The sequence below is a fragment of the Gymnoscopelus microlampas genome (assembly GCF_963454915.1).
Source record: "Gymnoscopelus microlampas genome assembly, chromosome: 14".
In the NCBI taxonomy this organism is placed as follows: domain Eukaryota; kingdom Metazoa; phylum Chordata; class Actinopteri; order Myctophiformes; family Myctophidae; genus Gymnoscopelus; species Gymnoscopelus microlampas.
The window spans coordinates 26,600,775-26,628,736 of record NC_139951.1 but is presented as its reverse complement, the minus strand read 5'-3'; the positions used below and the strand labels follow the sequence as shown (position 1 = coordinate 26,628,736).

General features: G+C 40.3%; 1 protein-coding gene across 3 annotated transcripts in view; it reads left to right on the top strand.

The window, feature by feature from the left end:
- The first annotated feature begins 200 nt into the window (after positions 1–200).
- The window catches only part of rhobtb1 (Rho related BTB domain containing 1), a 40,734-nt gene continuing 12,972 nt past the window's right edge, over positions 201–27,962 (top strand). Inside the window, exons 1-11 of one of the 3 annotated variants that reach the window (XM_084079059.1) lie at positions 201–491; positions 2,830–2,918; positions 5,214–5,412; positions 10,564–10,667; positions 17,279–17,464; positions 17,953–18,139; positions 18,484–18,708; positions 19,455–19,598; positions 20,054–20,250; positions 23,112–23,320; positions 23,558–23,676. In XM_084079059.1, the coding sequence (XP_083935185.1) occupies positions 2,917–2,918; positions 5,214–5,412; positions 10,564–10,667; positions 17,279–17,464; positions 17,953–18,139; positions 18,484–18,708; positions 19,455–19,598; positions 20,054–20,250; positions 23,112–23,320; positions 23,558–23,676 (1,572 nt within the window). In that variant the 5' untranslated portion in view covers positions 201–491; positions 2,830–2,916. Of the gene's footprint in view, positions 492–2,829; positions 2,968–5,213; positions 5,413–10,563; positions 10,668–17,278; positions 17,465–17,952; positions 18,140–18,483; positions 18,709–19,454; positions 19,599–20,053; positions 20,251–23,111; positions 23,321–23,557; positions 23,677–27,962 lie in introns of all 3 variants that reach the window. The other 2 variants (XM_084079060.1, XM_084079061.1) reach the window with 2 other exon arrangements.

The following is a 27,962-nucleotide window of genomic DNA, read 5'->3' as shown; positions in this document are numbered from 1 at the left end:
ATCGGCTATTTTCAAATAGCCGTAGCCTATTAGTCGCTTCTTTTGGGCTTGTTTTCATAGACCTCGTCTCGTTGCTTGTTTCTCTCGCAAACCTGGCAACACTGGCTGTTTCTCAAAGAGCACTGTGCCTGGATGGGGAAGGGCAGTCACCAGTCAGTCAGTCGCGTTGCGAAGGCGGCCCGAACCACACTATTATACACAGCATTTATACATTGACGAGAAGGGAGGGAAACACGGATTAAGTTCCCACAATCCGGCTATAATACCCGATTACGAAATGCTCTTGCAGCTTTTGCCCAGCTAACGCCGAGCGTTTCATTTCATTTTTATTGTATTATCTTTTATTTGGTAGACTATTGTATAACTTCAATCGTGAACAGTGTAGTTTACCTGTGCAATTTACAGCATCACACTCACTTTGAAGTATAGATTGGCTGCAGTTTTGGGGCTTATTGGCGGACGGACCTGCCCTGTTCGGCCACAGAGAAACGGTAGGTGCATTTTTGCCACAGAGAAACGGTAGGTGCATTTTATGCAGCCTAGTATCACCTGAGCTGAGCTGAACAAAGAGGCAGGCAGTAGCCTACAGGGTGGTGTCCAGTGATGGAAGAAGTACTCACACGTTTTGCTTAAATAAAAGTATCAATGCTGCAATAAATTACTTACAGGTATGCAATTCCAGTGTTCAAAATGTATTTGAGTAAAAAGTACAAAAGTATTGGCATCAAAATATACTTAAAGTAACAAAAGTAAAAGCACTCATTGTGCTAGCCCTGAAACATACAAGCGTCATGTGAACCATGGCTATCATTGTGCAGAATGTCCCATTTCACATGTTCAAAATGTATACAAATGGCCGAAATATATCTATATTTAGCAGGGCAGAAGTGGTTAATGTGTGTTTTGTGATAATAATCTAAATCTGCAAAGTAGTCTAACTTGTAACTAAAGCTGTCAAATAATTGTAGTGTAAAAAGTACAATATTTGCCTCTGAGATATAGTGGAGTAGAAGTAAAAGTATTGAAAATTGGAAATACTTCAGTAAAGTAAAAGTACCTCAAAATGGTATGTACTTGAGTAAATGTACTTTACACCACTTAGTCCATTTAGACACTTATCATAGTCTGATACCGAAGTTTATCTAAGAGTTCAGTAGGCTGGCTTACTATATAAATACATACATTTAAAATGTATTTTTAACATCAGTTTATTTATTTTTTAAGAAATGCAAACGAACGTTTAAGTCATTATAGCCTATACAATCTACATTGAAATGCAATTAATTACTTGAAATTAGACTGCCTACACCTATTCAGGGAAAATTTTTTGACTCACTGTATTATTTAGTTAATAGGCTAGAAGTTATGCACAGGCTAAATAATCTTGTCGGTGACGTTTATAAAAAAAAAAGGGTCACTGCTGGTCAGCAGGACATGTGAGATCACACTCTACCCGAGATTGAATTATTTCTTTCCAAAATGACCAATCACTCATTATGCAATTAAATGTTTTGCTGCAGATTTAAGGACTGGTGTCTTAAAGGCTACACATGCCTTGTAATTAACTTAATTGCAGTCTGTCTGCCCAAACCTGCAGCCTACATGTAGCAGGTTCTTGGGTAGGTCAAATTGAATCTTCATACAGCCACGCAAGATAATCTCTCCTAAATACATGAAACATGCGTCCTTTCCAGGAGTTGCAATTGTAAAAGAGCTGAAAATAGCCTATTTTGAATTTTGGAGCAGACAGCAATATCTCTGCAGCATTGTAATTACTAGCTATGCAGTGACATTACAGTCATCTGATGCTTTGTGTGAAAGAATGGGAAACTACCTGCCTTGGCATCATTATCACCATGCAATAGTATAGCCACAGTTCCATACGTAGTGAAAACATTATATATATATATATATATATTTATAAATGCTTTGTCTGTCAACCCATCTGTCATCTGGAAAGCAAAGTTTGTATTTACGTAATCCTCACTCCAACCGTCGTCATTCCTTGTCCAAAGCCATGCCAATGCAATAATACTATGACAACTAACTAAATGTCACTAAAATCACAGTGTTAATTTATCAATTTGTAACTGGAGAGACTGTACAAATGGATTTGGATTTTACAGTGTATAATAAGTATTTGGGATATTCTGTTTCGATGAGTTGCAAACAAATTCATAATTTGTATTCATAGAATGTGTGTTTACGGTTTTGCATGTTGCATTTGTATGTGTGGGTGTGTGCACAAGTGTGTACAGGTGTATTGCATGTGCTTACACACAGTGTGTCTCTGTTATTTTAATACACTGTCACTAAAACTGTTAGCCACATTAACCCTGCCTGTCATATTTTGACAGGCAGGGTTATATCTACAGTACAAGGCATACTGTATCTGCACTCTCACAACACCTTACATTGTGATGTAGTGTGAGCTTGTAGATCAGCTATTTTCGCTGTTTGTTGTACAACAAAATATATATAGGGCTTAAGTGGTTAAAGGAGATGAAGTTGCATAGAATCCATTGAAATGATTCCACCTATATTCTCTCACATACCTAGCTTGGCACATGCACGCACGCATGCACGCACGCATGCACGCACGCACGCACGCGCGCACACACACACACACACACACACACACACACACACACACACACACACACACACACACACACACACACACACACACACACACACACACACACACACACACACACACACACACACACACACACACACACACACACACTTGTTTCAGGTTAGTGAATGATATATACATCGCCAACTGCACCCCTCCCTCAGCAATTATCTCTGCACCCCTTTGTCAAGGCTCTTCGTCCGTTACTACACCAGGGGAGCCGGCCTGTGACCTTCACTACAAGACTGTGCGATTGCATTGCACTGTACAACAACCAGATGTGAGATTTTAGCAAGTGTAGATGGCCTTCCCTGCCCTGAAAATACACCGTAAATTCCATAGTGTTCATTTAAAAAAACGTAACCTCACAGAATCAATCAAGAGAGGTGCCAGACAACGTTGTCTAGACATCATCGCAGGGGGCACTGGCTGAAACTTGCATAGAAGTTCAGCGATCGCCTGTTTGTTCACAGCGCTGCAGAGATGAACAGAGAGCGTTCCCTGTTTTTCAGCAGGTTGATGTAACGTAAGAGATATCCACCTTAATAATGTGACATCAGTCTATGTTATCGGAGACCTGTAGTAACAGAAAAGATAATAGGTTTCCATTAATAGCTTCCTGGGAAGAGGCTATTTGAGGGAAGCAGTTAAATCAATAAGCGGAAAAGAAAGAACCGATGCTCGTGATTATGTCTCAAGTGGTTAAATACTGTACGCGCACGTGCACACACACACACACACACACACACACACACACACACACACACACACACACACACACACACACACACACAGAGTTGATGTTGATGTTATTGTTCCAGCTGGTGAAGAGAGGGTTGGTAATTGATTCTAAGGGAATTCATGGGGAAAAAACAATCACTTCAACACTTGTTGAAGTTATTACCACAGGGTATCCAAATGAATGACCGTAAAAGGTTGTTCAATTATTGTGTTTTTTACCAGTGAGATGTGGTCAACGGTTTGTGTTTCAGATGATCTACAGTTACAATTGTACAGTCAAATTAAAGTTGTTTTAAATGACATTAAAAGAAAAGTATTTTATTTAAGTTGCTGAAACAGAAGATGCCCTTATCCCCAAGTACAGTATACATATGTCTACAGTACACTAGAGGGGAGAGAGAAACATATGATCTTAATAGTCATTCTTATACATTCTCTCATTGGATTACCTACTAGTTGGTAAAATCTTATTGAATAAACCAACACGTTGTGAGTTTGTAGGTCTGCTATTTTAGCTATTTTTGAAATTGCTGGGGACCCCCTGGAACCACTTAAAGGACCCCGGGGGGTCCCCAGACCCCACTTTGAGAACCACTGGTATAAATGATCATTCCCTGTTGTCTCCCATACCTTGGAATGAAACCCTGGCTTTTTTAGTTTTAAATGATATGATGCTGTATTTATTGTTTTTGTATTATTATCTGATATGTAAATTATCTGCTTGAGCTGTTGATGACAGTTCTACTGAGCTGAGGATGTGGGTTGGGGTAACATGTCACTGGGCATTGGCCTTAAGGATAATGCACCGCACCCGTTATTGGACACCAATGAAAGCCAATCGTATACCTGTTCAGGGAAAACATTGGGATAGATTTATCATCAGTCACCCATCCATCATGGTGATTGATTTTAAGTGTTTGTTGTCATTTAAGTCACTGAGTTTATTGCCTCTAAACAGCATGAGCTATTAGGAGAGTACAACTGTCCTCTTAATGGACCATACTGGTGGACAAAATGCAAACACATGGATAAAGTCTATAAATGCAGCCATTAAGTGGTTTATGAAAATGGTTTACAGTTTGATATATATATATATATATATATATATAGATAGATAGATAGATAGATAGATAGATAGATAGATAGATAGATAATATACATGTAGATATAATGGCCAAAGCAGTGAATAGACAATGGCATGTACTGGCGCTGGTATTGGTCTTTTTTTCAAATGTCAAACACAATGTCAAAATGTCCTCTTCAATTGTAGTATTATTATTGTTGTACTATCTTTTTGTTGTACTAACTTCAATTGTTAAGCTTAGTTTTGGTTCCACACCCTTCCTTTCATCTGTCGTTTTGCGGTATGTAGACACAGTAAAATCATGAGTGTTAAGGGTAAATCTTTACACTTTCAGAATAAAATGAACACTTGTAGCCAAATCACACTATTATTTTCACTTTACATTACCACTAGCATTTTGGGTAAATCACTTACTGCAGTGGTTCTCAAAGTGGGTCCTGGGGACCCCCAGGGGTCTTTGAGGGTTCCAGGGGATCCCCAGCTAAATGATTGATAGTTACTTAGGATTAGGAACCAAATGGATCCTTACAGATCTGTAACTTTGAGAGTGTACAAATGGAACCAAATCCATTTGGTTCCATTCGTACACTCTCAAAGTTATGGATGTCCATGGCCTAATGCATACAGTACCAAACTGGGGGTCCTTTAAATAAAAACGTTTGAGAACCACTGTCTTACTGCACTGCAGCACCATTTTGAACGATTACCGAATGAAAACGGCTCTTCTTTCTCGTCTTTGGTTACCAACAGGCAGCTGGACTACAGCATGATGGACTACGAGCGGCCTAATGTGGAGACTATTAAGTGTGTGGTCGTCGGAGACAACGCCGTGGGGAAGACCAGGTTGATCTGTGCGAGGGCCTGCAACACCACCCTTACCCAGTACCAGCTTCTGGCTACACATGTACCTACTGTCTGGGCCATAGACCAGTACAGAGTCTGCCAAGAGGTAGGAACTACTGTATTACGAAGAGAAAGAGAGGGTGGGTGGATAGAGGGAAGAGTCATGCCTGTATACCAGTGATTGCCGCAACCCAAGACCCCCAGTTAGAAATGCATTAGGACACCAATTTACACAACAAAATCCTCTGTTAATGTCACTCTGAGAGCATACAAATGGAACCAAATTACCCGTACAATAATTTGTACAGTCTCTGAGTTAGACCCAAAAGGGTCTATTTGGTTCCTAACTATCAATCATTTAGCTGGGGACCCCCTGGAACCCCCTCAAGGATCCCTGGGGGTTAAGAACCAGTGCTGTATTACTGGGTAACACTTTATAATAACTACACACTATAAAGCATTAGTTAAGCATTAGTAAATGCTTAATTCATCATGAACTCATCATTAGTAAAGCATTATTCTTACATTACTAAGCATTAGTAAACACAGTTATAAATGGTTCAACTATACACTATTAAGCATTAGTTAACTATTAGTGAAATACTTAATTCATCATTAATTCATCATTTGTATAGCATTATTCATTACGTTACTAAGCATTAGTAAACACAGTTATAAACCTTTCAACTATACACAATTTACAATTAGTTACGCATTAGTAAGTACTTAAGTCATCATGAATTCATCACTTATATAGCATTAATAAGCGTTTGTAAACACATTTGTAATCGTTGTATTGCCCATTGATAACCTAATCGGTAATGTGCTTAATAACTGTATTCTCATACTTTATAAATGATAGATTCACCATTTATAAATAGGTATTATATCAATTTGTGCCTTATCTATCATTTTGCTGGGGACCCCCTGGAACTCCCTCAAGGACCCCGGACCCCACTTTGAGAACCAATGGTTTAGATGGATGTAAAATATGTATTTGCTGAGTTTTGACACATTTGCATTTGGCACTGTGATCCACTTTATTCAGCCGTATTTACAAGATTGCAGATTGTTTATTTTCGTACAGTACAAGACCTTATTTATGTAGCCCTGATGGAAAAACCCTAGGTCTAAAGTCCTGTTTATTTGCTTAAAGTAAGCAGTCAAATGGAAATCATTTAATAGTTCAATATCTGCTAAAGTAAAACATTAAACGTGTCTAATTCATTTATATTAAAAAACGTTTATCATTTAGTAGTTAATAATCGAAGCCTAAAGCAAAACTTTAAAAGGTTGGTTTAATTCATATTAAAAGGCTAAGTAAATATTCCTTCAGAGGGTGTTATTTTACACTTGTTTGTCATGTTAAAATGTTCACTCTGGTTTGAATGATTGTCATTGGTTATGGGGCGGGACATCCAAGTTGATGGACATGGAGAGCTGTGTGGAGAGAGGGGAGGAGTCAGAAAAAAGGGGGAGAAGAAGGAGGAAGTGAGTGAGAGTGGAATGGAAGAGAAAAACGTTTATTCAGTGCAATTTATGTTTTAAAAATAATCGGTTTTGGAAAAAAGCATCTGTGCTAGTCAAGAGTATTGACAGGAGTCATATTCAGGTGTTCAGTGATTAATAGCAAGACAGAGTGGAAAGCTATTATTCAGCACTACATTTGGCTTTGTTTGCTAAGTAGCTAACTGGAGTCAAGGACTAGCATTCATCATTAGCCTGTTTACTGGCTAGCAGCTACTGGACTCAAAGACTGTCATCCTTGCTGGGGTGTGTTGGAATGCTGGACTGTGAGCTCTGGGTTGTCTGATGAAGAAGTGGTTCTGCTAGTTGTGGATTCATCATCATTGTCATCTCTTCAGCTTCTCTCCTGTAAGTGACTGTGTTGCTCTCCCACTGAAGAGGTAGTCCTGGATGCCACACCATACCCTAGCCTCATCCTGACATCTTTGCCAACCCTTCAGCTGCTGTAAGTGACTGTATTGCTCTCCTAGTGAAGAGGTAGTCTTTACTGCTGCTCAAGTATCATCAAACAGGCCTGCAACGTTTGTTATTTTGTGTGTGTGTGTGTGTGTGTGTGTGTGTGTGTGTGTGTGTGTGTGTGTGTGTGTGTGTGTGTGTGTGTGTGGGCCCACAAATGTAATGGTATCTGATTTAATGCTATTTGTGTTCTTTTGTGTTGAGGTGTGTACAGAGTTAGTAGGAGCTTAGCAGGTTAGAGTAGTATTAATTAGAAATAGGGAAGGTTTTAGTTCTAAAACTATTTCATTTGAGGGTTTTGGGTTTTACAAACCATACTATACCGTAGGTTTATTTTTGTTTCAAAGTCATTACATTTTTAGTAATACAGGCTTAAAAGGTTCATTATTTTAAGTGTATTACAAGTCCAATTTATTAGTATTAAGAATTGTTGATGCCTATTTGTGTTCATTCATTGTTTTTTTTCATTGTTATTTAATCCTTTATTGTCAGTGTTGGGTACACAAATTAAATTCTAACAATTCAAGTAAAGGATGTTAAAATATACATGCAGTGTCTGGAAATAATTATTTACAGGTTGTAGTGATTGAATTTCATTACACACTATGGAGTTTGTGTAAAGGTAAAACTTTAACTTAGGACGTTAAGAACTCAGAACGTCCCATCTTTGGTACTCTGGTTAATACAGGCAGGGGTGGGGCGCTACATTTTTTTTTCAGCCATGTTTACTTGTGAATAGTATTGCAGTTTTTTTTTTTTTTTTTTTTTTCATACAATACAAACATGTTTATTTTATTATGACTCTGCAAGGGCCATGTTCTGTCTGTCTCGGTGTCGTTTGTTGCAATAAATATTTACATTTGCTATATCACTGCTTCTATCTCATTTATAAATGCTTTATAAGGCATAGATAGTCCTCACTTTACATGGGCTCACGCTATATCATTTGTAAATGCTTTATAAGGCATAGATAGTCCTCACTTTACATGGGCTCACGCAAAATACTTAACTAACAAGTAGTAACTACCTTAATAAATCATTTATTGAGTATGAATAAGTGTTTATAAAACATGTATTAACACACTCACTAACCATGTACAAATGTTCACATAAATATGCATAAAAGTGGCTTGTATATGGTGCTTACTTAGACTTTATAAATTATCCTATGAACCATTAACAACTCATAAATAACTGGTTTGTAAATTGATTTAATACCTATTTATAAATGGTGACTCTATCATTTATAAAGTATGAGAATACAGTTATTAAGCACATTACCGATTAGGTTATCAATGGGCAATACAACGATTACAAATGTGTTTACAAACGCTTATTAATGCTATATAAGTGATGAATTCATGATGACTTAAGTACTTACTAATGCGTAACTAATTGTAAATTGTGTATAGTTGAAAGGTTTATAACTGTGTTTACTATTGCTTAGTAACGTAATGAATAATGCTATACTAATGATGAGTTCATGATGAATTAAGCATTTACTAATGCTTAACTAATGCTTTATAGTGTGTAGTTATTATAAAGTGTTACCTATTACGGTAGATATAATGCATAAGAGAGATGGATCAAATGATGCACGGACAATCAATTCAGACAAAGACTGCCATGAGGTAAGAACGAAATGAGAGGGAAGGAGGCAAGAATGGGCAGATGGAAGGACAGGTGGATTATGGGTCCATGAATGTGACTGCGGCCACTGGCCAGGCATGTGTCCACACAGTCTGAGCCCTGAACTCATTAAACCCTGCAGATGTGAAACAAGGAGAGAGTGGAAGATGGATGAGTGGCTGAACAGATAAGTGCAGATGGCTGAATGGAGGCTATGTGGTCACTTCTGGCATAAACATCTACATCTGGTGTTTTAAAGCAGTTGTTTTCAAACTTTCTGTTCTGTGCCCAAGGCACCAATGGGCAAGTCACAATCTCGAGGCACACCTGTATTCATACAGGTGTGCAAATAGCGGATACTACAAGCGCACATGCCCAAAATAGAGATGTTTAAAGGGGTTACAAATGTTTCTTTAGGGTATTTTGCCTCCGTAATTGGGAAATGAGTTCAAACAAAGCACTGATCTATTGAATTAAAAGATAATAACTTTTTGTATAGTTGCAAAAAATGCTAGAATGTTGTGTGGTCGTCACAAAATCCCAAAGCACACCCATGGACTTGGCTCACGGCACACAATGGTGCCTCGGGACACCGTTTGGGAAACTCTGAATATACTGTATATATATATTTATTAAAGCGAACATTTTTAACTCAAATCTTTGCTTCTGGGGATTCTACAAATGTCTTCTAAATCCTTTTTTAAAATACGTATGTTGCTATATCAGTGGTTCTCAAACTTTTTTCATGTCAAGGACCCCCCAAATTATATGTATTTGTCCGTGGACACTCCCATCTCAAAATATTTTGTTCTAGGGACCCCTAGAAGCAAAGATTTGAGTTAAAATGTAATATATATTCAAAGATTTGCAAAATTTCACGATTTGTCTAAATCTAGGCTCATAGCGCCAGGTGCATGTGCGCATGTGTGCCATGAGCTTGAATATCTGCTATATATATATATGTTTTAAAGATATTCTTTTGGCTTTATTGATAGATTACAGTAGGCTGACAGGAAATGGGGGGAGAGATGGGGGATGACACGCAGCAAAGGTCGTCGGGATCGGGAGTCGAACCCGCAGCCTAGGTGCCCAGGCGATTACGCCAACCGTCCGGGCCATATCTGCTATTTTTGAATAGCCAAAGGAATCTTAAAATGACACACATGTGTTCCCGGTCTTAATGGATTAAAAAAGGTTCCCGGTTTTATTTGGGCTCCTCTTGGCACTATGATGACGTGTCCTTGAGCCCGACAAGCAGGTTGGCGCCTTGCATGGCTGATCCCAGACCAGCGGTGTGTGAACGGGTGAATGTGAGGCATACAGTGTGAAGCACTTTGAGTGGTCAGAAGTCTAGAAATAACAAAAATGCAGTCCATTTACCATAGACTATTATAGAGTCTGGAGGCCGTGGGGGGGTGGATGGAGGAAGGAACCGAGGCAGTTGAGGCTGAAGACCTGATACGTGAAGATATATATTTGAATCTGTCGTAATGCACAACCGAATCTGCTCAATTTAGTTTGATAAGCTTTACGAATGGCCTCATTAGCGCTAAATTACACAGCATAGTGCATACTGAAATAGAAAAAAACAAGCTCATTGTTGTGTGTGTACGTGTATGTGCACGTGCGTGTCTTTAAACGGCAGGTATTGGAGCGCTCCAGAGATGTGGTGGATGAAGTCAGTGTTTCTCTCCGGCTTTGGGACACGTTTGGAGATCATCATAAAGACAGACGCTTTGCCTATGGCAGGTAGGTCACACGGCGCTGTGCCTGTGAGTGTGAAAGATGACACGGTTGGCATGTGTGCAAGTGTGTCTGTGTTAGTGTTACTGCATGAATGTGTGTGTGTTTGTGGATTAAAATAGTCGATGTATCCGGGAATGTAAACTGAGCGCACATAGCATTCTCTTTTACAGAAACCTGTCTCACACTGATATGAGGGCTGTTCAAAAATAGTCAGTACATCTGAGTATCACACTATTGTGTTTTATCATATAATGTGTTGTACAGATTATTATTATCTGTATTGGGTGGTATGCTGTAGTTTCAGCTCTGTTTATACCTTTTCAGTCAATTTGATATTGCAGTGTATTATTTTGCATGTACAGCCTGATGTATTGGGATATCAATCATGTGTTATGACACATAATGTATTTTGAGGTTCTTGCCAATAACTTGTGCTGTTGTCCACTAAGCAGCTAGGGGGAAAGTGCCTTGATCAAGGCCAACTCAGGTTGTTCATTGTTTAGGCTTGCTCATTTGTGCAGATCATCCCTCTAAAATTCAGATTTCAAACCACCAACCCTCCCTCCAGGCACATGCCTACTTAATTAATGAATATCTAAGGTATTGTAACAGAAAGAACTGGTGATGTTTTCCCATTAGCTTTTTTGTGTGTGCATTTTACACAGATTGATATAAGTTGGACTGAGCCTGGCATGGGTACAGTCAGTGTACAGTATCGGGGTGCAAACAGGGCTCTCACATGTCTGTGTTTTGTCCTGGATGTAATTAGGTAATTTAGGAGCGTCTCTTATCTGATTAGTTGTGCTCACCTTAGCGAGGCCTTGTCTGTCAGTAAAGGGGAATGAAAATAAAAACAAATGACTCGTATGACTAAAAATTCAATTCAATAACTATTTTGTATCTCATTGAAACATTTTAGCTGGCTGTGTTCCTATCAAGAACAATTTTGTACCCTGGGAGGTATTTGGTATCTCATATTTCTTATGGAACAACTTGGTCTTCACAGGAACTAAAGGTATTAGGAACTTTGTTGCAGGCAGGGCTGGGTTTGCACCCCTGGAGCCTTTTTATTTGTATTTTTACAGTGAACTTTTTTGTTGGACCTCCAGGCCTGTCTTGTTTAGAAGCTCTGTTCCTATGCCTAGTCTGTACAGCAAATGTGTCTATGCTAGGCCCTTAATCCTGTCTAGCCTGTCTCTTGTAAAGTGGATAGTTGGCCCTGTATTCTGCCTCTTAACGTTCCCCTAGGCCCTAGGACAGCACATCCCATGTATTAAATATGCCAGACAGCAGAAATGGTTGAATTAATGATGAGTCCAAGGACAACGGTGGTATGTTCTTTTGTAAATGAAAATAGCCAAGTAGATTCTGCGTGCCAATAAACTGAATATCACAAGATTTTAAACCATATGGAGATAAAATGTTATAAAGTTATTCAGTGAAAATGTTGTAAAAAATATTTCACCTCTGAGAGCAAAGTGCCATCTTTGTACTATTGGTATAAAGCTATATAGAAGTAAATGCACCGCTGAGGCATATTCTCATGAGAGGTACAATTTAATGGGGCACCACCAAGCTCAAATCCAGTACACAAATTGTTCCCTGGGCAACGCCAAACAACCAGCTATGGATCTCCAAAGCTAGAATAAGAGTTTGATCTTATTGACTGAGTCACTGAGCAGAAACTGGCCTTTCTCAGCAATACATGGCTGTTAGACATAATGTGACTTTTCATGCTTTGCTATTATATACAAGTAAGGCCACCTTGCTGCATCCGCAAAACATTTGTTTTCCTTCTTTTTTGTGCAGTTTTTGAATGTTCTTTTAGTTGTGTATATGCAGGTGTGTGAGAAATGTCATAGTCCTTCCCCACTCAAGCCTTGTACTTCTGCATGCATGTATTCATTTTTACCAGCAGTTTTTGACTGCATTGTGTGTGTGTGTGTGTGTGTGTGTGTGTGTGTGTGTGTGTGTGTGTGTGTGTGTGTGTGTGTGTGTGTGTGTGTGTGTGTGTGTGTGTGTGTGTGTGTGTGTGTGTGTGCATGCCTATTTTTGTGCGTGTGTGGGGGCCTAGATTTAAGTCTGTGCACACATGTGTTTGTGTGCATGATGTGATGGGTGTTTTTTAAAGACAGGCTCTCTAAACATGCCTTGCAGTGCATGTTTGCAAGCATTTATTATTGTGCAAAATCTTCTTTTGTTATGCGTTATGTAGCCACTATTGTGTTGCTTTTTTTGCTTATGGATAAAACCCTGCAGACTGAATGAGGACTATCTAATGGGACCTGGTGGTAGTTGTTACTGTAATGGACTGACCTATGTCTTTGGGCGTCCGGCTGAGGTTACTTATCTATTGACCGGAATCCAATCCCACATTGCAGTACATCTTGCTTTCCAGGACCACTATTATATAATGCACCTCTCAAGAATCCTTAATGCATTTCAGCAGAGGCTAGCTTGACCAGGCCCACACAGTGAAATCCTCAGTGTTAATGGACCCTTTGGTTTCATGTGTGCAAAATGGATAAATGGGGGTTCACTTCTAAATGTATTTTTTTTACAGTTAGCAATATATTGTCGGCTTTAAAGTATGGCGAGTCAGGTTCACAACCACGGTCACATTTGAGGCCCTTATTTGGCACTCTCTATTGCATGTTAGTGTCAGAGAAGTGTCGTTAAATAAACATAAGGTATATGAGGGTTATTATTATTAAAGGGAAAGGGAGTATTTTCTTGTCCCCAGCCACAAGTTCAAAACTTTTAATTCCTATCCAAGTGAATCAGATTTGGATTTTGTGTAGTTCAAAAAACGGTATTGGGATCACTTTGATATCCAATCTGTGATCATCAGAATCAGCTTTATTGTCATATCACAGGTTTACAGGTGTAAAAAGTGGGTGAAATTCGTTTTTGTGCAAGCTACATCGTTCATTTTGTTATTTCCAGAAAGAGAAAGAAAAATAAGAGGGGGGGGGGGGTCACAGGGAGGGAACATTTTCTCTACATACACAAAGCATATCTATCTGGTACAGCATGTACTTGAGGTTAGACACAATGTGCATGAACATAGCAGCAGGTATTTACTATACATGATATTTAGACATTAAGGTACAAACAAGAATATCAGTGCGTTGTACATGAGATTAAGGTGCACAGAGTATCAGCGCATTGTCAGGTAAACATGGTAGGTCCACAAGAAAGAATTATCTCAGCAAACATTGTCAATAAGAAATGTAAGTATGATTCATCAAATAATGGTTTTAACACCCAGAACCAAAATCTGATCCAATCGAATTCGGTAAAAGGTTTTGAACTCATGGGCCCCGGGAGGGGAAATTGCTTTTACTGCTTTACTCAGCAGATGGCTGCTCAGATGATGCACACGCAGTGGGAGTTGTAAGGGATTAAGTGTTGCTCAGGGAGACTTTGACACGTAAAATGGGTGTGCCGAGGGTCAAACCAGCGACCTTCCAATTCCCTGAATGCCGCTCTACCCACTCAGCTACTCTACATCCGCCCTTACTGTACATGGCTTTAAATAAAAGTGAAAGACTTGGTTCATATTGTTTGCTGGAAGCAACATGACTCACACTTACCGGTCTAAGGATGAACTCATTCAACAAAACTGATATTGTTCTGCTTTCCCACAGAAAGAGAGCTGTTCACAAAACCTCATGAAACTCACTCAACACACTGTGAATGCATAAATGTTCAGGTCAAGTAAGGAAACTAAAAAACTAAAACCAAAATTGCAGTTACTGTACCATTTGTTTCTGTGATATCAGCGTAATGCTTCCTGGCAGCGAAAAGATGTCTGTGCCTACTCAGCTTGTTTTGACTTAATGTACGTGTTCTCATTGTGCCTCTGTCTACAGAGCAGGACAGTATAATTTAAAAATGTATAGATCCAACCAAGGGCTCTTATTGTTCCAGTAGGTATGAAAACTGGGATTAATCGATGGTCTCCAAGTCCTCCTCAGTCCTCAGCATATCTTATGAATTTGTTGTGAAGCTAATAATAACCAAGTAACTTGTAAAGTTACTTGCAACTTAAGTTTGGTTCACTTAAATGATAGTATACATGTACATGCATCTTGCAGTAGACATTGTTTTGTTGTTTAAAAGCCATAATACCTTCGGTATGTGTAGTAGTCTAAAGTAGGGTGGGACCATTCTGATAATTTTGTCTTCTCACAGGGAAAGTGCAGTAACTGACCGTTTTGTCCAAAATGAATTACTACTTGATATCACCTCCATAAATCCTATTTATATTCTATTCTATTTTATCCTTAACCCCCACAAAATGAGCTCTGTTGCCAACGGCAGAAGCAAAACCAGCCTATTTATTTTGGTCAGCATCCAGATTCAAACCCACACCATCACAAAGATTCAAGATTCTAAGACTTGATTTGTCACATGCTCATACGTGTACAGTATTTGCATTGAAACGCAGACTATCCAACATAATATATAGTTGTACAAGATATAATACAAGTAGGAAAAAAGACAGTTACTGCTAGGTAAGTAATAAAGTGTAGGCAAAACTAATAAGTGTGCAAAAACAACATCAGTACACACAGAGAGCAGTGTATAGTGAATAACCATCCACATACAATACAATTTAGAATTTCACCTTCCCTGGGTTATTGAGGCTGCTTACTTATCTATGTATTGCGCCAAAAAAATTATATATACCGAATATGGAGTATACTGAGAAAAAATTATGTATGAATATATTAACAACCAACGATATACAAATACGAGAGAGAGAGAGAGAGAGAGAGAGAGAGAGAGAGAGAGAGAGAGAGAGAGAGAGAGAGAAGAGAGAGAGAGAGAGAGAGAGAGAGAGAGAGAGAGAGAGAGAGAGAGAGAGAGGGGCATGTGTTTTAAAGGCCTGTAAGCACCTCCCGGTGTAGATAAGATGGAGAAATGATCGCTAGACTTGAGGTTTACCGCATCCTCTGTATTCAACTTAAACTTTATTGTCACATCACAAGTTTACAGGTGTAAAAATTTGTGTGAAATTAACTTTTGTGAGTCATGTAAATCATGACAATCATGAGAATAGCAAAAGGAAACAAAGGAAAAGGTCAGACAACATAATGTGCATACTGTAAGCTGCACGCTCAAAAAATAAATAGAAATGAGGCAGAATATCACGGACATGTAAGTGTACTGTACATATACAGTAGTAAATGATAGTGCCCATAGGGTGGGCGATATGACTTCAAATCAATATCCAGAGTGAAAATAGCAAATCTACAAACTCACATCATGATCGGTTGTGAGCTTGTAGTTTGTCTATTTTTGATATTTTTGCATATTTAAAAAATATATAAAAAACCTGCTTCTCGATTATTCTACCTGATTAAGTCAGTTATTGGTTCTCAGTGTCGGTTTTCGATGCCCAGCCGTATTGCTCGTGCAACAGCAATGGATTTCAGACCTGCCAACCTGCACACATTTTGCGTACAAACTACGCAATTCTAGGTCTCGTTACGCAGGTACGAAATGCCCAATGACAACTACGCAATTTCGGGGGATGGGTGCGGTATAACAATTACACCAAAAATATGCTACATTCGGCATTTACGACTAGTAAACCCAACTCGCGGCCGCAGGAGTTTAGCTGAGTGCTGTTGGAAGCCTGCCTAGTAGTGTCCCCTCCCCTCCCTGACCCGAAATCTCCTCAAATTGAGCTGCGTGATCAGCTGAAGAACTCATCACTCATCACTGAGCTGTCATTTAGTTCTGTATGTTTGTTTGTACATCTGTCAGTTCCATCGGTTGTATGTCTGTCTGTAGCTTTCTTATTGCCTTAGTGACTCTGTATGTGTGTTTCTGCCTACGGGATGATAATAATAACAGCTTACTCTCCACCCTCTGGGAGTAAGTTAGTTCAAGTAGTCTGTTGTTACTTTGTTTTTCTCTTCGTTCTTTGCTGTGCACCTTCGCACGCACGCACGCACGCGCACGCACGCACGCACACACACACACACAAAGCCATATATTGAAGCTCTATGAGAGAGAAAGACAGTACACACACACACACACACACACACACACACACACACACACACACACACACACACACACACACACACACCACAGAGCAGTAAGTTGTGCATCCAGTGTTCCGTTGCCCTTGGCCCCTGTCATTGGAGCTGTGAGTGCTGCTGTGTGGTTCTGAATCCCAAGTCAAGGTTGATACAGTTTTGACAACCATCTAAAGTATATACAGGTGTGTGTGTGTGTGTGTGTGTGTGTGTGTGTGTGTGTGTGTGTGTGTGTGTCTGACTGTGAACGTGAACAAAATAACCAGAGAACAGATTGTCATTTACTGTACTTAAACCATTAGTTAAGTTAATCCTGCATTATTATCATTATGTTGAGTGTGAAATGTTCTGGACGTATGATTATTTCATAATCGTCCTATTCCCTATGCTGAATACAAATTTGATTACAGAACGGATTGACGGATTTCTGTGAAACCACATGGGAATGATCAGTTGGCATTCCGAAAAGATGCCAACTGTCCCCCCCCCCCCCCCCCCCCCCCTCCCCCAACAGGCATTTTGTAATTTCCCCCTTTCTGTTCCTCCCTCCACTTCCAGGTCAGATGTGGTGGTGCTGTGCTTCTCCATCGCCAACCCCAACTCTCTGCACCATGTTAAGACCATGTGGTATATGGAGATCAAGCACTTCTGCCCGCGCACCCCCGTCATCCTGGTGGGCTGCCAGCTGGACCTGAGATACGCCGACCTAGAGGCTGTCAACAGGGCTAGAAGGCCACTGGCTAGGTGGGTTGAGCATCCAGGTGACCGCTATTGAGAGGGTTATTTAGTTAGACTGCACTTCAATAAAAAAGAAATAGAACAATTGTGTGACAGACTGACAGTTCTTCTTTGCAACAAATGTTTTTTGCAAACATTGCACACTCATGGTAGCACTATAACAGGCCAATTTTTTCCTTGGCCTCCCGTGAGTCTATGTGCAAAGTTTCACACCGATCGGTCCAGTGCTGCCCGAGATGAGATGTTGACTGACTGACTGACGGACTGACAGGAGTGAAAACTTAATCCCTCGCCTTCGGCTTTCTGGCCTTGGTGGGGATAACAATATACTGTAATACATTGACAGTCACTTGTTTCTTTGTTTTCTTCTTTCTTTCTTTTTGTTTTTGTTTATTTTTGTTTTGTTCTGTAAAGCACTTTGCGCTGCATTTATGTCATGAAAGGTGCTATATAAATACAGTTTATTATTTCTTACTTTCCGTTTCTCCCCATAGGCCGATAAAACCAGGGGACATTTTACCTCCTGAGAGTGGTAGAGAGGTAGCTAAAGAGCTCGGCATCCCTTACTATGAGACCAGCGTCTTTGACCAGTTTGGCATAAAAGACATCTTTGACAACGCCATCCGTGCTGCACTCATATCCCGACGACACCTGCAGTTCTGGAAATCACACCTCCGCAAGGTACCAGTAACTTTTCAATATTTATGTTCCTCTGTTTAATTATTCATATCTGTTGCATCAGAGCCTTCGGTGATCTGAGAGGACCTAAGAAGAACTATCATTTAGTTTGGAATGTATTTGTCTTTTCTTCTGTGCTGCTATTTGCACCCTCATTTAATTATTTTTTTCACTTATGGCATAAGGTTTTTCTTACAACTCATATTACAGCAACACCAAGAACAAACAAAACATAAATAGTAATAGTCTTTAATCGTTTCTCTCCTTCTCTCTCTCTGTCTTTGTCTCTTGCACTTTCTCACTATATGTCTGTTTGTTTATCTATAAAGAAGTATTTGTTATTGCAGGTTCAGAAGCCCCTCCTCCAGGCACCATTCCTCCCTCCCAAAGCCCCGCCCCCTCTAATTAAGATCCCCGAGGTTGTCCCTGGCAATCGTTCTGAGGGAGCCCGACGCCTGTTGGACAGCCCGCTCTGTGCTGACGTGATGTTCATTCTCCAAGACCACACCCATGTCTTTGCACACAAGATCTACCTGTCCACATCATCTTCCAAGTTTTACGATCTTTTTCAGGTGTGTGTGTAGTGTACTGTGTACGTATGGACCTGATGTGTATACCATACTGTATGTGTCTTATCGTATGTAGATGTGTACCTTTGTATGTGTAATGTTTGGAATTTTACGTTTCAAATGTGTCTCCAGTGTTCAAATGTGTTAGCCACAAGGAAATCTAAATTGATTCACCAATCCTATGGAATTTGTGAAACCATATTGGATCCAAAATTGGTCTTAAATACATGTTTTTTCAACTGACAAACTTATCAGCCCCCAACTGAACCTATCCTGCATTTGTGTGATTGATGCTATACACAGGTTTCTAGACTTCATAAGTTATCAAGACTTTGACAGCTGCCTCCATGCTACTCTCTGTCAGGGGCGTCATTTGTGGTCTCAGGGGAGGCAATTTCCACCCCCTAGTGTTCATATTTAACCTAAAATGCAGTTATTTTATGCATATTTTCCCCAACTCTGAATGTTTTTTTTCAGATTATCTGATTTCAGATCAACGCTGGGTGCATCTCAATCCATGCCCGTTCATCTTCTACAATGTGACACATAGATATGCGTTTTCTTGTCTGCGACCATACATGTATTAACCACTTTCAATCTGGCATCCCTATCCCTATTTTGAGCATGTCATTATAGGCGAACTTTTTCAAACTCCCCCTGCCAAATAGTGAAAATAGTAACATACTGTAACTCATTTTTGGCACCCCCTATTTGTTCTGAAATGACACCTGTGCTCTCTGCTGTTTCAGATGGATTTCTCAGATGAATCGCAGTGTCTGGTGGTGACAGAGAGGCATGGCAGAGACCACCCAATGAGGACTCTCAGTTTAGACTCGGACGAGGAAGTGGCTGTGTTGCCTAACGTGTCTCCATGTTCTCTAAGAGCGTCCAAGGTGAGGTATTCAGAACAGGATGTGACCTGTTTTCTTTGCAGTTGTTTCTTTTGTCCAGAAGCCACTGTGACTTGTTACTGTATGTCAAAGTCATATTCCTTCTTCTTTTTTTGCCAACAAAAACACAGATTTGAGGAATACAATTTTACTTTGACATGATGGTTGTCAACCTGGCAAGAATTATTGTCAGACAGAAAAACTATTATACACTTCCCATATTTACTTGAAAGTGGCTAGTGGCTATGAGCAATTTCCATTTCTGGAAATGTCCATTTCTACCCTGAAACAGTTGTTTGGTTGCTGACAGCATTACCGCTCAATCTTTGTGTGTGTGCGCGTGCGCGTGCGTGTGCGTGTGTGTGCGCAGGGGCAGTGACGAATGTGATGATCCTTCAGGCTGTTTCGCTTGGTATAGACCCATGCATGAAGTGCAATCTCTCTGTCTCCTCTTCCAGAGTGATGGCACCTTGAGGATGATGAGTTTCAGCGGCAAACACCGCCGTACCAAACTGTCGCTGGCTTCATGGAGTAAGGCCTTCTACAGCATCCACAAGGAGAGCGTACCAAACCCAGTCACCGGCACACTAGCGCCTATGACCGTGGTCAAGATGGACTACTCCATCCAACTTGGTCCGTTCAGTGCGGTGCTCAGGTCTGTTCATTTGTTTATGTATAATTCCCCCCCAGTTATTTTTGGGCTTATTATGATGATTTTATTGATAGGTACTAGGTAGACAGGAAACAGGGAAAGAGAGTAGGGGGAGTGACATGCAACAAACGGTCCGACCAGCCGGGAATCAAACCAGGGACTCGCTGTCAGATGTGATGTGATATGCGCACTAATCACTCAGCTACTGGGCGCCAGCAGTGTATAGATTTGAACCACAATGATCCGTAGCATCCCTATCCTGGGCAAGTCATAATAGGCAAACATTCAAAAATAGCCGATCTTGATGCACATTGTGACCTTGTAGATCGGCTATTTTCAGTGAAGAGATTTTGTGTAGAAGGAATAAAGGACCGTGCTCGCGGGTCAGTGAAGTATATAGGGTTTAAGTGGTTAAATGATTTATTGATTGGTTGGTTTGTTAATATTGACTAAGTGATTCAGTTACCATTATACAGTACAGAGGAAGTGAATTCTTATAAATGCTAATGAGCAGCTCTACTGGACGGTTTGAGGGTTAAGATATTTTAATTACGATTTTTACCATTTTACTTGATAATTATGTACAGGTAGTTAAAATAAAATCAAACAAGTGAAATGGGATGCTGGGTAATGAGGTATCCCTTGCTTAGATAAACCTTAAATTGATAGGTTTGGAACTACAGCTTTATTGAAACAGGTTTTTTTCCACTGAAAACTGAAGGTCTAAGATCTGGTTTCAATGTTAAACATATTTTTCAAGCTTTCTCAGCTCAAAATGCATCCTTGAAAAATTATGCATTCTTTGGATTCTTTGAATATCTATACTTCACACAACAAATGAATAATGGTGTGTTTGTTACACCAATATTTGAATCATAAAATGCATCCCCAACAATCCCATGTTCCTTCCGTCTGAAACTTAAAACATGAACAGGTGCATTCCTTATTGTTTTAGAACATGAGAATGTAACAAAAGGTCTTTTTGCTCACTAATCTCTAGCCAGACCCCTATCACAGAATTCATTGCATTTGAATACCTGGATTTCAAGGTGAGAAAAAGCTCCCCTTTGGTTGCAGGCAGGAAATTGTTGTCTGAGATTTTGTCTGTGACTATAAGGGATTAATACGGCCCCTTAAAAATGTCCTCTCTGCAAAAGGCTGAGACGTCTAACAAAATAAATGACATTGGATTTAATCCGTCATTTGTCTACTTTCAATACGCTGGGATGTGCAGTACATTTCTTTTGCACACATACTGTAAAACTTTTAGATGTAGTTGAAAGCATATATTCCCACTGTAACCCTAGCCTGGTAAACCCTCCCTCCAGAAATCTCATTTCCATTTGATTTCTGGAGTGAGTCTGGCCTGATCCGCCTTTCTGCAATATTGGCTGTGGGCTGGAGTTGGGCGGGAGTAATACCGTTGACTGACAACCCCTTCAACCAATGATCGTTTTTCCCCTTCAGCCAATCAGCAGTTCATTTTTACCACCTCCAGACTATGTGACGCAACGGGACTTTTGAGGCGGCCATGCCCAAAATAGGTTGCCTTATTGGGATACATGCGTGTCACTCCCCGCCCCTGCCGGTTCTCTAAATTTATATTTTTAAATAGGCTCTGTCATGATTAATTGACCACATATATGAAGTTAAACAACTAAATTCTATCCAAACGATATCTTAATAGTAAATTCCGTGCCTCAAAAAAGAAGTTTGAGACCGTTTTAAAAACGAAAGTAAACAGTGAAGGCACTCGGACAACAACAATGGCTGCCGTTCGTCTTTTGTCGGAGGCACTCAGGCTGCACTCGGCTTCATTCGGGCTCACTCGAACTCGCCACCTGATTGGCCAACTGTCGCTGTCAATCACAGAACGATGAGCGACGACGCTGATAGGCTCGTCCCTTTGGCGTACAGAGCCAATATTGCAGAAAGGTGGATCAGGCCAGACTCACTCCAGAAATCAAATGGAAATGAGATTTCTGGAGGGAGGGTTTACCAGGCTACTGTAACCCCACACTTCCAGGAAACCAAAAAAGAAAATTATTTTTTACTGGAATAATTTTTTAACTTAATTTTGAGAGTATTTTATTTTTATTTGGACTCAACATGGATTCACTTTTAACATAAATGCACAATTGTACAGTATGAAATACAGAATTTACATTGTTCAGCTGACTTGACCTGGTGTCCCTTTTTTGGCCATGTTTACAGCAACCGCAGAATGACCATCTATTTGCTGCGCTGATCACATAATGCTTGAACCATTTAGTTCTGATGAAACATTAGTACAATGACGTCCTTCGTTGGGATATAATAATAATTGTAGTTGCTGTTGGGGAATTTGCTAAGGGTACATTTGCACATAATGTTGAATTTCCTCTCCGCATTTACCCATCATAACTATTTGGAGCAGTGGATGCCATTAATACAGCCCCTGCTCAGGGACACTTGGGGCTGGGGCGCCAACCAGTGACCTTCTGATTTCCCATGGACAGCCGCTCTACACACTCAGCTACGGCCACCATACTACATGAACATGAACACTGAGTGAAATCTTTACTTATCTTCTACTGTACGTGCATATTTTCTCTTATAGATTTAAGTTTAAAAGTCCCTCTTGGTGCTCAACAGACCAAGTCCTCAAACTACACACTGGCAATGCACTGGCTTGCTTATGTGGCAGAAGGTATAGTCGTTCCTTTAGATAAACTTCTAGGCATCAATTACTCCCTAGAAATGTTCAGGCCTCAGCAGATAAACTTAGGAGGGAAAAATACCTTCTGCCTCTTTGAGTAGTTGTTGCGTTTGTGGAAATTATTTTAATATATAATATACATGTACTGTATATTTCCACCCTGTAGGTTTCTGTACACAGGAGAACTGGATGAGCGGGAGAAGGACCTGATGAAAATTGCCCAGATTGCAGAGATCCTGGAGGTGTTTGACCTGAGGATGATGGTGGAGAACATCATGAACAAAGAGGCCTTCATGAACCAGGAGATCACCAAGGCCTTCCACGTCCGCAAAGCCAACCGCATCAAGGAGTGTCTTGCCAAAAACACATTCACAGGTTAGTGTAGTGAGATTAGTGATATACAGTACTTATAACAAAAACTAAAGAAAAGAGATGCGTATGTAGTAATAATAATGATAATACCCATTGTAGTCTTAGCAATGTTATTCACCAAATATGATATGATATATATGATCAACCACCAAGTTGCCAAACCTTAGCAATATTTTATGTTTATCGCTTTATATGTACTTTAAGGATTTATGTTTTTGTTTGCCAACATCTGACATGCAGACGTCACGTTTCGTTTGGATGATGGCACCATCAATGCACACAAGCCTTTGCTGATCTCCAGCTGTGATTGGATGGCTGCTTTGCTCGGGGGATCTTTCTTGGAGAGCGCCAACAACGAGGTGAGAAGGGGGTACCTGGTGGTTCAGCCAGTTAGTGCACTGACCACACTGACTCCCATCATGCCTTGCATGTGTCCTTTATCTGGTATCCTGTCTCTCTACACTCTACTATCTAATAAAGCAACAACAACAAAAATCAAAAAAACAAAACAAATTAAGCTAAAAAAGGTGAGAAAATACTTTATCCTCAGCCAGAGGATAAAGTATTTGTTTCTATACTTCAGTGTTTTTGTTCAGTTCATACACTTGCTTGCCAGCCGCTTCTTTTCACCTGATAGTGAAAATAAGCGCCTCAACAGAAAACGGGCACCCGACCAACCTGGTCGCTAGTGCAGTGACAAAGAACGCCTGCTGGCTTCCCACCTGTAAACACATACAATTTTGTTTGAGCACACAGCCCACAAAGCCCAATCTCCATGGTGGTGGGCAGGAAATGTAACCCTGCGCCACCTGGATGCCCCACTCAAGTTAAGGATGTTTTAAATTTGTTTTAAATCTTTTCAATTGTCTTTTTCTTCTATAGAATTCTATTTCTTCTATAGATGTTTCCAGAAAATAAGTATTTTTTTGGGTGAACTACTCCTTTAGCACAAGAAGGAAAGTAGCAGAATGACTTTTAACATGTGTGTGTGCATGGAAAATATTTCTAAAGCAGTATAGGATGTGCACGTGCAGGAGTGTGTGCATCTGGGTTGGTGGGTGGGTGTGCAGATGTGTGCATGTGCACGTGAGTTAGCTTTTATCACCTCTCTGATGTATTAATTGTTGGACTCCTGCCAAGCCATGAGCAGATGTCCCTACGTTGATTCTGACGTGCACATAAATTGCACAGACACATTTGCACAGGTGGACATGGACACATAAGGATAAAATGTGCACACACACAAATGCACAATAACACGCAAACTACATCAACAACAGACAGGCCCTGCCCACACTGACATTGTTTGCTTTCCGTCCGCCAATAAATGCGAGCCACCCTGAAGCAACGATGTGGTGGATAGATGGAATGGATGAACAAGCAAAAAGGAATGAATAAGGAATGAATGGTTTAATTAATAAATGGATGAATGACTTCATGCATACTGTAGGAACTGTGTGCATCTGTGTGCTTATATAATGGAGATGAAGAGCTGTGTGTGTGTGTGTGTGTGTGTGTGTGTGTGTGTGTGTGTGTGTGTGTGTGTGTGTGTGTGTGTGTGTGTGTGTGTGTGTGTGTGTGTGTGTGTGTGTGTGTGTGTGTGTGTGTGTGTGTGCGTGCGTGCGCATTGCTGTTAGATATGGGACCCCAGGTAACTGCGGTACCAAGGCAACACGACAGCTCAGTCACACTAATTAGACAGAAAATACGTCACTTGCTCTGTGTGTGTGTGTGTGTGTGTCTATCCATCTTTGAATTGAAAGAATCTCTGTCCTTGTCAGTTTTAAATAGAACAGTGAGAGCAGGTCAATCTAGTGATAACTCACTCTAATTGCACAGTACTTAGTTCTTTGTATTTCTATTATCCAATTTTCTCTCAGAATTCTGCATTATTGTTTCCCCCCCAACCCGATTTTCACTCTTTAATATTCAAAATAAACAGATCATTTCCAAGATTATTTTCTGAAAAATAACATACTGATGAGTATGTGTAATGTACATAAAACCAGTCATTTTAGAATTTAGAGTAGTTTAATTAGCAAAAAGCCTGATGGTGGCAAGGTAGGCTATTTGGCAGTATTTTGGCAGGAACATATACTGATATAAGATTTGGGATACTGCCCAGGCCTAGCTAGAAATGACAGATAAAATTAGTATTCGGTATCGTCATCTCTCAGTATCACTGTCTCACAGTGTTAATTGAAAGTGGAAACATTGGAGCCGGCTTTGGTAAAATTCACAGTGTTCATTTGACAGAGTGTAATTACATTTGGGTCTATTGTTTTAAGAATTCCACTCCAACATCTGATCTCCTGAATGAATGTCACACACACCAAAAACAAAAGCTATTTGTCATACTTATTTACTTGATATTACTGTTAAGTAGGTAGACAAGATCTAAAACCTTCAGGATCCTGATTTTTTTAGCTGAACCATTCATATTGTTGCTATCGGGCAGAAACATATTTTCTCCATATTTTAATGTTTTTTCCCCCGTAAATGAATGCCCTACTTCGCCATACTACAGTGTCACACAAAAGTAGTAAAAATAGCTTATCTACAAGCTCAAAACTTTTGAGCTTCTAGATCAGCTATTCTTTTATTTCATTTCTGAAAAGTAACAGTTTTGGACATACGAGGTTTCCACCTGACAGCAACGATATGCCCTTGTATCAGGGCTAACAGGATTTGTGCTAAATATTTGAACCACACTGATTCCGCCACATGTTGGCATGTTGGATGCAACTGGGTCAGATTTTTTTAGTAACCCAGATACTCTGTCCCAATTATGTCCTGAATGGGAATAGAGAGGAATATCACTCACACACAAGCATATGCATACACATACTGTACACACATAAAGTATACACATACTGTATGCATACTAGGGATGCAACTATCGATTATTTTAGTGATTATTAGTGATTATTCTATAGATTACTTTTTTGATTAAGAAAATAATCGAGAAGCACGTTTACTTTTTAGCGGTGCCAACCGCTCTACCCTTGACTTTGTCCGTATGTCCGTCCGTCCGTATGAGCACGGGATGAGCACGGCAAAGAAGAAACACATACAAACACACGCACACACACACACACACACAGACTTGGAAATTGCCTATGCCATCTCTCCTCTCATTGGCCACACGTGCCACTGGTTATCAAAGAGGGGTCCAGGGACCCCCAGCGTATGTTTTGTCCGTCCGCCCGTATGAGCACGGGATGAGCACAGGATTTTAAACAGCTATAACTCCAGTTTGCAGCATGCCACCAAGTCCACATTTGGTATGTGGACTTAGACCACCAATATTGGACGAGCATGAATTGCTGAAGTTATCAAAGAGGGGTCCAGGGACCCCCAGCGTATGTTATGTCCGTCCGCCCGTATGAGCACGGGATGAGCACGGGATTTTAAACAGCTATAACTCCAGTTTGCAGCATGCCACCAAGTCCACATTTGGTATGTGGACTTAGACCACCAATAGGAACGAGCATGAATTGCTGAAGTTATCAAAGAGGGGTCCAGGGACCCCCAGCGTATGTTATGTCCGTCCGCCCGTATGAGCACGGGATGAGCACGGGATTTTAAACAGCTATAACTCCTGTTTGCAGCATGCCACCAACTCCAAATGTGGTATGTGGACTTAGACTACCAATAGGGACGAGCATGAATTGCTGAAGCCCCGCCCCCTCTGTCTTCCCATTGGCTGGCCTTTAAACAGCCATAACTCAAGTTCGCAGCATGCTACGGAGTACAAATTTTGTACATGGACTAAAACCACCACTAGGGACGAACTCTGTAATTACTTAAGCCCCGCCCCCTCTGTCTGCCCATTGGCTGGGCTTTAAACAGCCATTATTCCAGTTTGCAGCATGCTACAAATTTGGTAAGTGGACTCAGACCACCAATAGGGACGAACTGAAATGAGTTACGCCCCGCCCCAAAGGCACCGCTTCCTTCACACAGGGTGTGATTTTTTTATACATCAAGGAATTGACACGAAAAATGCAAATAGATCTATACATTTGATTAACCACTTAAAGGAGACATCCGGACATTTTAAGTGTTGTCTTTGATGTGTCGCTAATCACTCACCAACATTGAAAGGGACGTTGAGTTATTCCCAGAGAGTCCCCTTCGTCCAGTCTAACGACCCACTCCGTTGGCATATAATGGGAGCCCGTGGAAGGCTGAAATTCGCCTAATATAACAGATGCAAAGTTAGTTTTTTCTCTACTCCTGCTCATTGTTGAGTGTCATAATACTCAAACATGCACTGAATGTCGCGAACGATTATACCAACGGAGGGGGTCGTTAGACTGGACGAAGGGGAATCTCTGAAATAACTCAACGGCCCTTTCAATGTTGGTGAGTGATTAGCGACACATCAAAGATAACACTTAAATTGTCCGGATGTCTCCTTTAAGCCCTATTTTATATTTTGTACTTCATCGTACAATGACAAGCTCAATACTTGACATATCACAACGTGTTGTGAGCTTGTAGACAGGCTATTTTCACAATTTTTGCTACTGTATTTAATTATTTTTTAATCAAAAAACGTTTTTAATATAATTGATTGAATCAATTTGTTTGATTAACTGTGGCACCCCTAATGCATACACGTGCATATATCTATAAACAT